This window comes from Athene cunicularia (genome assembly GCF_003259725.1).
Source record: "Athene cunicularia isolate RWA chromosome 6 unlocalized genomic scaffold, athCun1 chr6_part1, whole genome shotgun sequence".
Taxonomy (NCBI): domain Eukaryota; kingdom Metazoa; phylum Chordata; class Aves; order Strigiformes; family Strigidae; genus Athene; species Athene cunicularia.
In genome coordinates, this window is record NW_020799105.1 from 11562445 (window position 1) to 11576894 (window position 14450).

The 14450-nt window shown below is 47.6% G+C and overlaps 1 protein-coding gene across 3 annotated transcripts in view; it reads left to right on the top strand.

Annotated features, from left to right (window-relative positions):
• The window catches only part of FBXW4 (F-box and WD repeat domain containing 4), a 63076-nt gene extending 49863 nt beyond the window's left edge, over nt 1-13213 (top strand). For 2 of the 3 annotated variants that reach the window (XM_026851296.1, XM_026851297.1), the window contains 3 exons: nt 11745-11885; nt 12058-12199; nt 12449-12774. In XM_026851296.1, coding sequence (XP_026707097.1) covers nt 11745-11885; nt 12058-12199; nt 12449-12565 — 400 coding nt within the window. In that variant the 3' untranslated portion in view covers nt 12566-12774. Of the gene's footprint in view, nt 1-11744; nt 11886-12057; nt 12200-12448; nt 12775-12855 lie in introns of those variants that run through there. The other variant, XR_003398696.1, reaches the window with a different exon arrangement.
• Nucleotides 13214-14450: the final 1237 nt, after the last annotated feature.

Here is a 14450-nt window from a genome sequence, read left to right on the forward strand (position 1 = left end):
CCAGTTAGTTCAGTTAGCTGGGTTTCTTCTGTGTGGTGGAGGGTGTAAGTCATGTTGCAGCAGTTTGTGGCATTCTCTTTCTTTGGGGTAGGTGGTCTTTTTCCCCAACAGCTGAGAGCTGGAACATGCTACAAAAGGATTTAAAGCTTAAATAACCTTTTGTGTACTGATCTTCTTAGTTCCAGGCCAGATAAGTCCTTGGCTGGTGCTTGTAGCTGTTGGTCATGGTATGTTTTCGTATTTATGACCTTCGCTGTTCCCTGACCCTGGGGCAGCCATTCTCATCCCTCCAAGAGGAAGGGAATAATGTCTTCACCTGGAAATATGTTCTGGGCTTTGAAAAGGGCTTGGTTGTGTTTGGTGTCAGGGAAATTTTTTGTGGGGAAAGGAAACACCTCTTGGTGCATCCCACACCCACAACCGTCCTTCATTTCTGACTCTGCTGAGATGATGGCGTTGGATCAAAGCCTCAACAGGCAGCAACAAGCAATTGTCAAAGGGAATCTAAAGCAGGGGAATGACTGCGTAATACCAAGACACTGTCTCTGATGGCTGAAATTCCAGCTGCTGTTACACCTGGCTCTTTCTTCTGTAATGAAGGAGGATTTTTTTTTTCTTATGCTTTTGAAGCTGGCTAGCTGCACTTCTGGAGGATGTATCTCATCTTAACAGATGCTACATTGTGCCATCTGATTGCTTTTTAGGTGTTAGGAAGTTGCTGGGCACTTACTGCCGCTCAGGTTCAAGGTGTGTGTGGAGTGGGGCTGTGAATAACAGGTGATTAGAGGTCTGCACAGGAAAGGAGAATGATCAGCAGTATGTGCCACTGGATACTAACTTGTGTCCTTGCGTCAAGTATCAGGCCTTGATGGCTCCTTGGCCTCTTGCAAGTCTCCTTGCCTCTCTGTGCCAGTGAAGGATATGATGGCAGCTGTCCCTCTTGCAGATCAGGTACCTCTGCTCCCTTTTGCCTTTCTCTGCTCAGACCTTCCTGTCTCATCGACCAGTGCTAGTATGTGGCTCAGCAGAACAGCCAGTTAATGGCAAGCAAGATAAAAGGAAACCTTCTTCAGATCCTGCTCCTCTTTCTTTCTTTCTTTCGCTTCCCACCTCCTGTCTCCTTTGGGAGTTTAAACTCCTTGGGAGATGAGGGTGACGCACCACTGGGAACAGGTCCAAGGCCAGCATTTGTTGTTTGCCTGTGAAGAACTATTGCTCCCCAGCCTGTCGTGGTGGTCTGCGTGTCTTTAGGTGACAAATGCCCTGGCCTGTGCTTCTCCATAAGGTAGGATACTCCAGAGGTCACTTTGCAGCAACTCTTGGAGTTACTCTGCCAAGCCCAATGTTTGAAACGGAGCAGTGATCTGTCCGATGCGGTAGTCAAAATGCTGTAAAGGCTTTGAATGCATAAGACCTACATTGTCCTTTCCTGTGACACAACATGACAGAGGAGGGGCACGAGAGCTGTTGTGAAAACCAGGCCAAAGTTAGCTGTGCCCTGCAAGCCACCCCAGATCCTCTACCTTTTAAATATCCAGCCTTTGTCCATCTCCTCCCCTCTTTTGAAAGCATTTTTGGCAGAGTGGTTTTTTGTTTTTTTTAAGAACCCTCTAATTTCTTGTTCGGTTTTTCTCCCGCTTCTGAGCCCTTTGAAAGTGGCTTTACGCCGTCACTGACACCAAACTGACACTTTGCGTTTCCCCACTTCTTCTCCCTTTATGGCAACAGATGTTGAAATTTTGTATCCCTTTTATCTGTCCCTCTTTGCCCTCTTCCTGTAATTAGGTTTCCCTTGTTAGCAGTACAAAGTGGCCCGGTTTGCTGCCTGGCCTTTTGAGCCATTGTGTCTGAGCACATTTTTTTCCTCCTCTTTCGGAAGAGTTCCTTCCCCCTTAAGTAATAGGCAGGGTGTGGGCCAAAGCTGTGGCTTTTTCTTGTTTCTTTGTTCTCCATTTATCTCTGCCACCTTTTTCAAAGGGATGGAGGGGGGGAAAAAAATAGAGAGTGCATGGAAGGGGAAGATACAGAGTTGCATTTCTTGACTGTCAGGCCCCCCTGCTCTTCAGGTGTTCAAGGCAGGTGTCTTTGATGTCTGCAGGTTTTGGGGAGGTGGGAGGTAGAGGATTCATGAGTGGCTTGGGAGTGGAGGAGAAGGGAGATTCAGGTGTGTGGCTGGTGCCTTCAGCAGAGGGGTGGGGATGAGTCTTTCAGGGTAGCCAAGCAGCTGCTGAGCAGGTTAGTAATCTGTATTTGCCTCTAGTGCTATTGCATTGTGCTCTTTCTCTCTGAGAGACAGCATGAGTTTTACCATCATAAGCAGCTGGCTGAAGTTTGCTAACTTGCTGCTGCTTGATCTCTGGTATGTGCTTCCATGGGACCCTTGCTAGGTTACATCTGTTTGTGCAGTGGGGTAGGCAAGAATTAGTTGTTACCTTTCAAATTTTGGCATGTGTTGATCTGCATCCACTTTGGTGGCTCCTTAGAGCCATTGAGTGAGTGAACGTGAGCCATTGTCAACAAGGAGGGAGAGCTTTAAAATTTGAGCTCCCTGTGCTGTTCTTAAACAGCAAGTGTAATTTGACAGTTGCTGTATAAAGCACTGAACACTCAGGTTAGCTGGTCACTACTGATGCTTTCTTGCTTAAATCCAGTCCTCCTTGGCTTTGTGTCATGTCATGCTCAGATCTTTTTATGTGTGGAACTAGATAAATGAAATCAGAATCTCCAGGTCTAGTTTTTAGTTATAAAGCCTGCGAAATGTTTGCAACAAAAGCTTTTAATGTACAAGCTTGGCCCAAGATATGCAACCAGACTTCTTAACATTGTGTTCTAAAACAAGTTCTGTAGAAGATCATTCTCTCTACAGCTTTGAACTCCAAGGTTCAAACAAGTTTGAGACCCTCTAATTTAATAACAAAAGGAGTTTGTTGTGTGAAGGGAACAAATGGATTCAGAACTGGACTTGCTAAATCGAAAGAAAAGGTAACTGATTCCAAGAAGTGTGGGGAGTCTGTTACACTGAGGCACTTAACTGGATTTATCCAGTCACAGAGAAGTTGGTGAATATCTCTGGTAACAGGAGAAGCAAGTGATAGCAAATGTTATCCTGGCACTGATAACAGTTTCACAGAATTGAGGGGGCAGAAGAGTCATAATACCATGCTGTAGATGCAAAATTCCATTTTCTGCCCTGCTTTTTTGTAGATTCATCATGCCAAGTATCTTTTTTTTGCCAAGGAAACTCTTGCCTTGGCAAACTCAAGCTTTGAGGGAAAGAGACTCCCTGCTCCTTTCAGACTTGGATTTCTTTCTCAGCATCTCTGTCTTGGCTGAACACAGGTTTAAATTGCAATAACCAATCCAAAACTTGTCCAGCAGTGAGCTAAACAGCTTTCTGGGCTGTGCTTACATCAGACAAGTGAATGCAAATGTGTGCCTTTTACTGCCTCTGCTCACTACAGTGGGATGATGCCTTTCCTCAGATGGCTGCTCATTCTCTTTTTCTGAGGCTGTCCTGCTTGGGTTTTTTGCTGTGCTGTTTCTCTATCCTATTCACAGATGGCTTCAGTTACTCTTTTTATAACATCTGTTCTGGGTATTCCCATTGATATGTCCTTTGGTTAGTCAGGAACACAAATGCTGTACCTTCTTCCTGAAATTCAAAGGAAAAAGGGTTGTTGAAGTGACAGACTGGGGTCTGTCATAGGGGAGTTCTTATCTTCAGGCAAACCCTTTCTTGGCCTGTTCATATTAAATCAGTTTGGCACAACAGCTGTCTTTGAATTTCTAATTTGATCACTGGGAACCATTCCTTCTGCAGCAAGGTAGGTAGGATGGAGAATTTGGATGTAGATCTAGGCAAAGGTAAAAGCAGATCCTTCTTCATGGGGCTGTCAATCTCACTTGTGACTTGAGCAGCAAGACTAGATATAAACAGGTCTCTTGTCTTCGGGCATGAATTAATCACTTGAGAAGGGCAGAAAAAAATTCTTATCCCAGTTCTGCAGCTCCGAACTCTAGGATTTGATTCCCTTGCTCTGATATCTTGAGCATTGTTGGAGACAGGACACAGGCCTATGGCCAACTACTTGAGCCAGTGCTGATGAAAGCTTGCTGCTGTAGGGAGCCTCTTAAGTGGTGGAGTCTTGGATGACTGTTCCTTTTAGCAGACTTTGTTGTGTTCAGAGCTTTGTCTCTTAGCTATAAAGGATAGCTTCAGTCTTGTCTGAGCAATGTATTTCCCATGGTATGCATGTGTGCTCAAAACCATTTGGGGCCTTGTGGTTCTTTACTGATTTTTGGGGTGGTTTTCTGACGTTGTCTCTCTGAACCCTCTCACATAAGCTGGGCATCTTCTGCATTCCTTCTGTTCAGAGGGCTCTGGTGCATCTTAACCTAATTGTGAAACCGTTGTAAGAGGAAGAACATGCAGGTGTTTATCCTAAATCCTTTCCTCCCCATGGCAGTCCTGGCCCTGTCTCGCTACAGATGAGCACGAGGCCAGCTCCTGCCCTTTGGATGTGTGCACGTCCAGGGCATGCTGTGGCCTTTGCACTCCTGTTCAGGCGTATTTATGACAACTTTACAAGGCCCTGAACAATCAGAGAGCGTGGGTGGGGGCTGGATGCTCCAAGCGCATCAATCAGTTTCATCCCTCTGAGCCAAAGCAAAAGCAATCTTTATTTTTCCCTGGGTTGAGAGAGAATCAACAGAGGCAAGAGAGAAGAATGGGAAGGAGTGAATGAGGAACCCCCTCTGCCACTGGCTAGCGGTAGCTCATTTAAACAGATGGCTTTGTTTTGATTTGGACTCTCCATTTTTTGTCTCCTCACTAAAGGAGACCTGCAGAGCTCTGTCCAGAAAGGGAGCAATACAGCCGCCTGTTCCCACACAAGTGGGGCGATAGGCGAGAGGCTTTGAGAATTCCCTGCTTCTTTTCCTTGCCTCCCTCTTTTTCTCTTCCCCCAAGAAATCACAGTTTGAGAGAATTCCCCCCTACTCCTCCTGTTGGAAAGAAAGACAGAGAAGACATTCTTGACATTCTTTGCAGAGAAAAGGGGTTAAATGTCTGAATTTGGGGGTCACCATGTTATACAAATTGCAATCTAATCGTTTTTACAAGAACACACGTGTGCTAAGAAAAGGAGCCATGGACAAGAAAGAAAAGGGGACAGACAACCTTTTTTGTCCTATCTTTTTTTTTTCTTTCCTCCCAAGGTTTTGGACTATTGTCATGTCCTGTCTCTCTCCCCTCCTCACCCCCGAGAGGGAGAACATTGGTTTTATAGTTAAATTGGTTCATAAAGCAGAAGGGCTTGGTGCCATTTCTGTTTGTTTTCCCAAATAAAAGCCCCAGCGGGGTCTCTTTTGCACCGTTGTGGCTTTATTTGAAGAAACTGGCTTTTTCCCATAGCCCAGCATGTCAGTTTATCCTCTGAACTTAACCTTACAGGAACCCGAACAACAAAAACTCACAGGGTCCCAGAGCTGGAAAGGTAAAGAAATTGTATCTTTTTATTGGACCATTTAAAGCGTGTGTGGGCCAATTCAGAGAAAGCAGAAGAAAAGAAGGCAAAACTCCCTCTTCTGTCTCTCCCCCCAACACAATCTCAAACCACCGTTGGTGTCATTCCCCCCTACTGCCTTGAGTCCCTTCAGTGCTGAGGAAGCAGAGAGAGGCATTTCTCCTGAAAATCACTATAACAACATCTCTGAGACATTTCAAATGAAGTCGCTCCCTCAAAATTCCCCAAGCCAATCGTACATCTCCCTGCAGGAATCAGTAGCCTTGGCTAAACACAGGGGTAACCTTGGGGGAGGATAACTGTATGAAGAATAACTTTGACAAGGGTCTGTGCTTCTCCATATGTACATTATAATGTGATGTTTGACCAAGCCTTTCCCTTCTTAGTATAAGATGCTGTGTCCCCTGGGTGCCTCAGCTGCTGTTGCAAAACACCTGGAAGAGATGACAGCTCAGCTCTTCCCTTTGGTTTTGGTGTGCTCTCCAAATGGGATCACAGAAGTTGTGCAAATGCTGCACTATGGATAATTGGTTTTAAATTGATTTTGTTTCCTTTCTCTGATACTCAGCTCAAATATCTCAGTGTTTTCAACTGAACGGTGCTCTTTCCGCTTTTTTATAAAAAAAAAAATGTTTTTCACGTTTTACTGCAAGTGGTTATTGGGGCTAAAATAGGGTTTTGGAGCTCTGCTCGGTTTCTGAATAGCCACCTGCTTATGTGCAGTGGCTTCTCCTCTTTGATGGATGATCACAGTTGACAGATGAGGTTTCCAGAGCAAATGAATATGCTCTCAATTTCGCACATCTCAGTTTTCAGCAGATGTTCTGAATTCAGCAGTTTCCTAGAATTTACATATTTATATGATACCAATTCTAGTGAATCAGGGTCACCAGAAACTGAGGGTGGGGAGAAAAGTGTTTGTTTCATCCCAGCTTTTGGAGTATAGTTCATGTGTATTGGAGACAGCTGGTCAAGACTTGCAGCAAATGGACAGGGTACAGGAAGGGAGATGCAGGCTTCTTTTGGACTCCATTTATCAGCAAGATCTCAAGAAAATTCTGAGTTTTTAGGGTCACACAAATAATCACTGTGGCTTAGGAGACGTATATGGCTTTAACTTGGTGACAGCAGCATCCCATGGATTATCTGGAAACTAACCATCTGGGCTCTGCCATGACTGATCTTATCTTCATATTGCTGGGGTAAGAACGAATAGAGCCTTAAGCTATTTTTAAAAAGAAAAAAACCAACTTAAACCAGCTTGTTTCTCCCATTCCTTCATAGTTCACTTTGCTTCCAGGCTAGAAGGCTCCTGTCTTCTGGATGTATCATGATAGCAATGCTCATGGCTAGGTTTCCAGCATGGAGACAAAAGAGTGAAATGTGGAAATCTCAATCAAATATCTTATTTTTAAAAAATTACTTTTAAGTCTTGTTTTCTGAAAAACATGGGAATTGATGCAGGTGAATCAAAGGGTTCTGTATAGTGCCTGAACCAAATGCCTTCTGCTTTTGGACTTGTCATTTTGATACATTTCCAGGCACAGGGACTTTGCTTAAGGATCTTGTTCTATCAGCAAGGAGTCCAGAACCTGGTGCTAACACAGCTTTTCTGTGCTAGGGATGAAACGGGCCACTGGATTTTCTCTGGCTCTGTTCCTTGAGAGCTAGTACCAGATTACTGCCACTGTGATTTCAGTCTCTCTAGATGCTTAAGAGAAAGTATGAGAAACTAGAAATGTCTGTGAGTTTCCTGCTCAGCACTGGAGGCCTACCTGTGTGTCTGTAAGTGCTATGTTTGCCCAGGTGGTTTGTAGTTAAGGTGCTGGAGCAGAAAGCTCTGGCTTCTAGACTGGTCTTTCCAGGACACCCAAATGTTCCTGATTCTGCTCCACAAAGTTCCACTGGTGTAGAGTTGTTTCTGTCAGTGCCACCCAGCACTGTGGCTGAACCCTGGCACTGTCTGGCCAGGCTGTTCAGTACAGAAACCATAGCAAAACTCCCACCATCTGCACAGCTAGGTACCTGGCTTGCCCAAAAAAGGCCTGGGAGTGAAACAGCTTCTGCTTGCTACTGCAGGAGGGCCAGTGCATGCTGGAGAGATGGTGTGTGGACCCTCTATGCTTGGTCTTGCTTGGGCTTCAGTCACTTGCTGACTAACCTTCTTGACACGTAACAAGGACAGGGCATGCTGGCCTCTGAAGTGCTGAGGATCAGCTACCAGCTGGTACCAGCTACCTTGTTTTTGTAAGGTGTTTGGGTGCAGAGAGTGAAGAAAGACTCACAAAGGAAAGGAGAAGGCTGTTGCCTGCTGTGTTTAGCTGGTGCTGGTGATCTCTGCAAGCTGGTGGGAAACAAGGTTCAAGATAGCTATCATATCTCTTTCCATCCCTCATTGAGTAGATATCTTCTGCCCATGTAGGTTGTTAGAAGATGATTGGTAATGTGCTGGTGTATCTGCTTTTTTGTTGCCCCTTGATGGGTTATCTTGATCCTTTATGGGTTATTAAGGATTAACTGTGTGTTTTGCTCCCTAAGAAGTAGAAGCTCTGAGGGACTGGGGTTTGAGGGTAGGGAGTATTTGGGATAATGAAGACTGGACAATTTGTGGGCAGTAACTCCTGAACCCAAGGCTGGGAGAGTTGGAGTGACAGTTAGTTCTCTTTCCAGCATGGGCTTAGCATGGCTGTGTGTGCATGGAACTGGTCAAGAGACATCTTAGTCTGCTGGAAAATGGGGGAAATATTATAATCTTCTGCATCTTTACCAATTTAAGTATGCTCGTGCCAGAACACTTCGGCCTCTTGGTTTGTGTGCCTGGTGTACAGCACGGTGATTTTTTTTTTTTCCCCCCCCTGGTGTCAGATTATAAGTGCTTCACTGTAGCAACCAACGTGTTGTTACTGTAAACTGCTAAAGGACTGCTGTATGCAGGGGCTGGATGTCCCAGGTGAAAGCTGCTTTGGCTGGCCTGTTCTTGGGGCAGGAGAACTGAACTGATTAACAAACCAGAAAAGCAAGTATCTGCTTTGCTGCAGTAACTTGCAAGTATCTGTGCTCCTTTCCTGCCTACCTGCACCTATCTGTGCTCCTTTCCTGCCTTTTCCTTTAGAGAAAAGCTAATCATCCCCCCGGCTTTTTTTTTTTTTTTCTCTCTCCTTTTTTGTTGCCTAGACTGGAAAGGGAAGTAGCGGGAGGAAATCAGGTGTGACTGCTGGGATGCTTGGGTACCACTGCAGTGAGGTGTGAAGGCATGGAGAAACACTGGGAGCAAGGCACCTGGGTGGTGTTCAGTGCTGCATAGGAAGCTCTGAAAGTAGGAATCCAGACTCTCTAGATTCTCCTGTCCCTCTGATGCTGGAATTTTTCACTTGGGGACATCACCAGGCTGCCATTAAAAATTGCTGCCATGTTGCAGCACTGCAAACTGAGGTCTGGTCTGGGAGATGGAAGATAAGCTTTAGTGTGGCCAGGTTCACTCTGGGTGTGACGGGTGCTTGTTCAGAGGTGGGATGTTGTGAGGAGATCTGCTGTGACCCATTTCAAGCACCTCAGAGAAGGAAGAGGGCTGGTCCCAGTGAGTAAAATATCCCTAGATTGCTTCTGCATCCTGCTACCTTTCCCCAGCACAGTGCTACTCTCTCCCTGAGCAAACTTAGTCCTTTACATATTAAAGGTGTATTAGCAGGGAAAATGGTGGAGGGGAAATAACACAAGCAGGCTTCAGCTAGCTAGCAGGAGATACTCAACAGATGTGTTGCTGGGCTGTGGGGCCCATGTGTAACTGCCCATCCTGATTTCCTCTCCTGAAGTGCCATGTGCTCAGAGCACCGGTACAGGGGCTACCCTGTGGAACCAAAAAAAAAAAATCAGCATGCAGAAGTGGGGACAGAGGGGTCCAAGCTGCTTGTGCTGTCTAGGGCTTGCTGAGGTAGCTCATCTCCTCTGAGTAACTCCCTGCTCCTGCCTGAGCAACTGGCAGAGGACTCTGCAGATAGTCTGCCCCCTTATGCATCTCACAGGTAGTCCAAGGGTTCTTGTTTGGGAGAGCAGCTGATGACTCCTCATACCTCTGTTGTATGTCCTACAACTCTGGGCCACGCATACAACTTGTAGGATGAAGAAGGCTGTGGAAGCCTTGAGAAAGCTTGTGTGCATGTCCATCAGTCCTGCTGGCTTTGTAGAATGACAGATGGAGGTTATCTGTGTGCTTGGAGGAGCAGGGGAGTGCCAGAGCTCAGAGATGCCCATCCATGTCTCACTCCGTGGTGGAGCTGTGGACCCATCTGCCCCAGCCAAACCCCACAGGCTCTTGCTCCCAGAACTCAGACTGCGAATGCTTCAGCCTCTTGACTTGCACACAGGTGCAGAGATGCTGCTGAGATGGTTTACAAGTAACCTTCCAAGGGTTAAAGTATTGTGAGAAGGTTGCAAAGGGCTGAAGCCTGGAATCCCCTCGATCCCTTGCCTGAAGAAACACAAAGTCCAATAAGCCAGCACCCCTGGATTCATGTTGGGGGGGATTAATTCATGCACTTGATGTTAAAGCTTGTCCGAGAGGTTTGCACGGGGGGGCCATTGCTAGGGCTGGTTGGCCTCTCTAAATGGTTGCTAGGGCCCTGGCATCAAGGGCCAATGTAGCTGCCCACAGCCACGGTCACGGAGGGAATTACACAGCCACAAAGAAATTGTTATTCTACATAATCTGCTCTTTGGAGAGTGACTGTGGGGGAACAGGCTGGCCCCAGCATGCCGCCAGCTCTGTGATCATAGAAGCGTGCTGGCTGCAAAGATCGGCCAGGGCTCGCCTTCTGATCTGGGGACACCAGGACTCGAGGCACTAATCTGCTTTATCAGCGATTTCTCTCTCCTGACACAAAGGTGTTTACTTGTTTTAACATCTCCTGGGACTCTATTTCTCCTTTTGTGTGGTCTTTATCCCCCGATGAGGGCTTTAGCCCAGATTACAGACAGAATTAAGGCATTTGGCGATGTGCCTCAGAACTGTGTGATGCTGGATCAAGGAGCAGAAAGTAACAAAATAATGGGGGGAGATGCTGGGAGTGACCCCACTGCGGGGTCCGTGCTGTCGGCTTTCAGGACCGCTTCATTGTCCTGAGAACCAAGAGTCTGTTGGAGAGGGGTGGCCATGTGGCAGGGTTTGAAAAGCAGGTGCTTCAAGGCTTATTGTGTCCAGCATTTTTGATTTAGAGGGTGCGAGGAGGAGGAGGAGGAAGAACAGGAGGGTTTGCAATAGGTGGGCATTTCAAGCAGCTGGGCAGATTGTTCCCTCCATTCCCGAGAGGCTGCCACGGCTGGGTGTTGCTGGCTGCTGGGGCAGGTGGAGTGAGACTGAAGACGGGCTGTGCCATGTGCCTGCTTCAATTACATATGGCCCAGGGAAGGGGCTCAAGCTCCTTCTTGCAGTCTGGCAGGATGGGCCCTCACCAGGCACCATCCACCTGGTGAGCTGCTGGTTCTGCACATGACCAGGCAGCAGAGTGACACGGCCACAAAGCATCTGACTTAGAGCTGCATGGAGATCTTGCTTTTTGCTCTTTCACAGCAGGCAAGGAATGAAAAAGGAGGAGGAGGTCCAAAAAAATCCACCTAGCCTTTGGAAAGTCATCTCCAGAGCAGCCCTGGGATGGTTGTTCTTGACCTGTCATGTTCAGTCACAGATATGATGTTTGCAGTATACAGGGTAACTGGAGGGGGTTGAGGAGAACAGGCTGGGTCAGGAGAGTCTGATTTGTCTGTGGATCTGAACTGTGTGTCAAAGAGAAGGGAAAATACCCCAGTGGGTAGTATTTTGGAGGACAGAGTCTGGGATGGGATGAGATTGACCAAGAAAGTGGCTGTTGCAGATTATCTGGAGTTTGACTAAGTTGAGAATTGTCTCCCATAGAAATGGAGCCCAATCATTGAGAGTACTGGTTGCTTCTCCCAAGTGAAATATCCTGTTCTACTGGGGGTCAAGGTGTGCCTGTTCCTTGGCTCTTCCTCTTACAGCTGTGACTCCTGCTGGTCACCCTCTGTGACAGTGGCCCAACCAGTAGCAGAAGTTAAGGGATGGAGAGGAAAACTATTCAGGCTTTTGCATTCTGTTAAATCACAGAAATGAGATCTAGGAGATGTCTGTGACACCATCTCTGCTTTGGCCAGCTGAGTTGGAAGGGTGCTTTGTTTTGACTCTTCCCCTACTGTGTTTCATTGCAGTGGTCAGCTGTTGACCTGTTTAGGGACTGACTTCCACCGTGGAGCCGGAGTCCTTGATGTCTTCTATGAAACGCCCTCCCTTCTCCTTTCTTGTGGGTATGACACCTACATCCGCTACTGGGACATACGGACCAGCACAAGGTGAGCCTACCCTGCTGGCACCTGGGGCCCGTGTGAGGCTCCTGGGCTCTCCTTGTGCAGCGTCAGGGGACTCGCCTGTAGCTGAATTAGCTCCTTCAGGCAAATTGCACCTCGGTTCCAGTGGTGGAGGAGTGGAGGCTCAGCCCCTCTCTGGTTTGTGTTGCCCTTGCAGGAAATGTGTCCAGGAGTGGGAAGAGCCCCACGACAGTGCCCTGTACTGCATCAGGAGTGATAAGAACCACATGATTGCCAGCGGCTCTTCTTACTACGGCGTGGTGCGCCTCTGGGATAAGCGGCAGACTCGGTGCCTGCAGGTGAGCTCCAGTCGGAGGCTGGGCAGCAGCAGAGCTTCCTAGTTGTTCACTGTCAGCCCAGTGCCTGTGTCTCTTTGGAAGAGAGAGGGGCTGCTGGGCTGTCTTCGGGGTGAGCCCACCATGCTGAACCTAACCTAAAAAGAGGGAAAGGCCTGCTTTGGTCAGTCATCTTGGCTTTTCGGTCTGTAACACCAGCTGGGTTCTTTGGGCTGGCCTCTTTGAAAGGTTGATTCTCTCGTTTTCTTGCAGAGCTTTCACCTGTCTTCACCCACCAGCAGCCCAGTGTACTGCCTCCGTTTCAGTACCACCCATCTGTACGCTGCCCTGGCATCAGCCCTGCATGTCCTAGACTTCACGGCCCCATGAAGGGCACCATAGCTGCTTTGGGTCACCCCAGCTCAGCAGAGTTGACGCTTGGCTCAGGGAATCGCAGGGCAGGAGAGGTGAGAATGGCCTTCAAGGCTTCTGAAGGGATTTTTTTGCCTGCCAGAAAGCTACAATGAAGAGTGCACAAAGGGCCAGACTCTCTCAATCTCACCTGCCTGTTAGTGGAAATAAAGGCTGATTGTCCTTTACCCTTTTCATTTTGTGCAAGTCAGGGTTTGTTTTATTAACTGTGTTCTTTTTTCTTTTTTTTTTTTTTCCTGTGGATGCAGCATTTGAGGGGCAAGTTGAGCCAGGATGCCCGGTCAGCCATGTGTGCTGGTCAGGTTTTGATCAGCAAAGCTCTGAGCCATGTGAAGCAAGTCTAGGCTGTGTATGGGGTGGACTGCTTTGGTGGGAAAGGTGCCGGGAGTGGTGCCCACCTTTCATCTGTGCTTGCTCTCCTGACAGCTGCTCGTGTTGTCCTTCACAGCCAAGAGCAAGAATTGAGCTAAAAGGCAGAGCCAGCCCTGCTTTCAGTGTATGCCTCCCCAAGCTGGCCATCAGGTCAGGCTGTGCACTTGGCAGGGCTGAAACAGTCACATTTTGCTAAATAAAACTCTGAAGGGAAACAAAAGAGACTCTATGTTTTGTTTCAAGTTCCAAAGGGGCTGCGATGTTACCCACTGATCACAGAGGCTGGGCTGGGCAGAGGAGGTTGGGCCTATTTTCAGATGCTGTCTACATGTCTGATAGATCTCTCTCCCTGGCTAGATGCTGTGACACTGCTGTGTTGAAGGCAGTTCCTGGGATCTTAGATCTCATGTCACTTGTTCAAACAAGAATTAAAAAAGTAGGTTCTGCAGCTTACTCACTGCCTATGTAATGAAGCAGCATACTGGACTAGAGTAAACACCGAGGCCTTGGTGTTATTTGCTGGGGTCCTGTAGGCACATTTGAGGTGGCTCTGCTCCTTTTTGTGTCAGCCTTTGGAACCCCAGCTGGCTCTCAGAATAACCCTGGCTTTCAGCATGCTCTGTGCTGCCTGGATGAATCTGCAGTGGGTGACTGCGGCGGGGAGGAGGTGCGTGACCCAAATTCACGACCAAGTAGGGTTATCCTGGACAGACAAAGGAGAGGTTTTGTATCACAAACTGGGAACACTTCTAGGGTGAAGCACCCAGCATAGTGCTTTGCTAGAAATTCATAGGTAATTCCCACTGGCAAGAGACTGCTCTTCCCTTGTGATGTATAAAAACTGGAAGAGAATCTTTGCTGGAGCCCCTGCCTGGAGGGTGTGAAACCAACCAGCTCCTCACCTTGAAGGGAGCTCTCCCTTCCCAGTGGCTGAGACACAGCAGCTCAGGGTACGAAGTAATTTAAAAGCATGGCTTTACTACAGGATCACATTCTCACAGTGATCTTTCCAGGACAGCTCCCTACCTGTTATTCTGCTGCCACTCGTGCCTGCTTGCTGGCAGCTCCCTTGTGGCTACCATTGTGCTACGGGTTCTGTTTGTGTAAGTGGCAGTTGATGTCTGAGAGTCCCAAGCAATGATCTATTGCCATGGCTGGAACAATCTTCAAACAACTCAAAGCTGTAGATCCCAAAGACTGCCCAGGATAATTCTGAGGGGACCTCTGGGTTATTGGTAACACTGAGCTGTTCCTGAAATGGTGCTTTGCATGAGGGGTTTGCTAAATCCTGTTGCTGTATTGCTTGGGGCACTTGGGGCTCTGCATGTGAGGAGAGCTTTAGGTACGAGATAGAAGAGCAGAGAGAGCGAGCTGGTAGACCTTGGGAGTGGAGGTGGTCTGTTTTTTCTCAGGTCCTGTGTGTTACATGTCCTTTAATGAAATTGGGAGGGAGGGAAATATTAAATGTGTG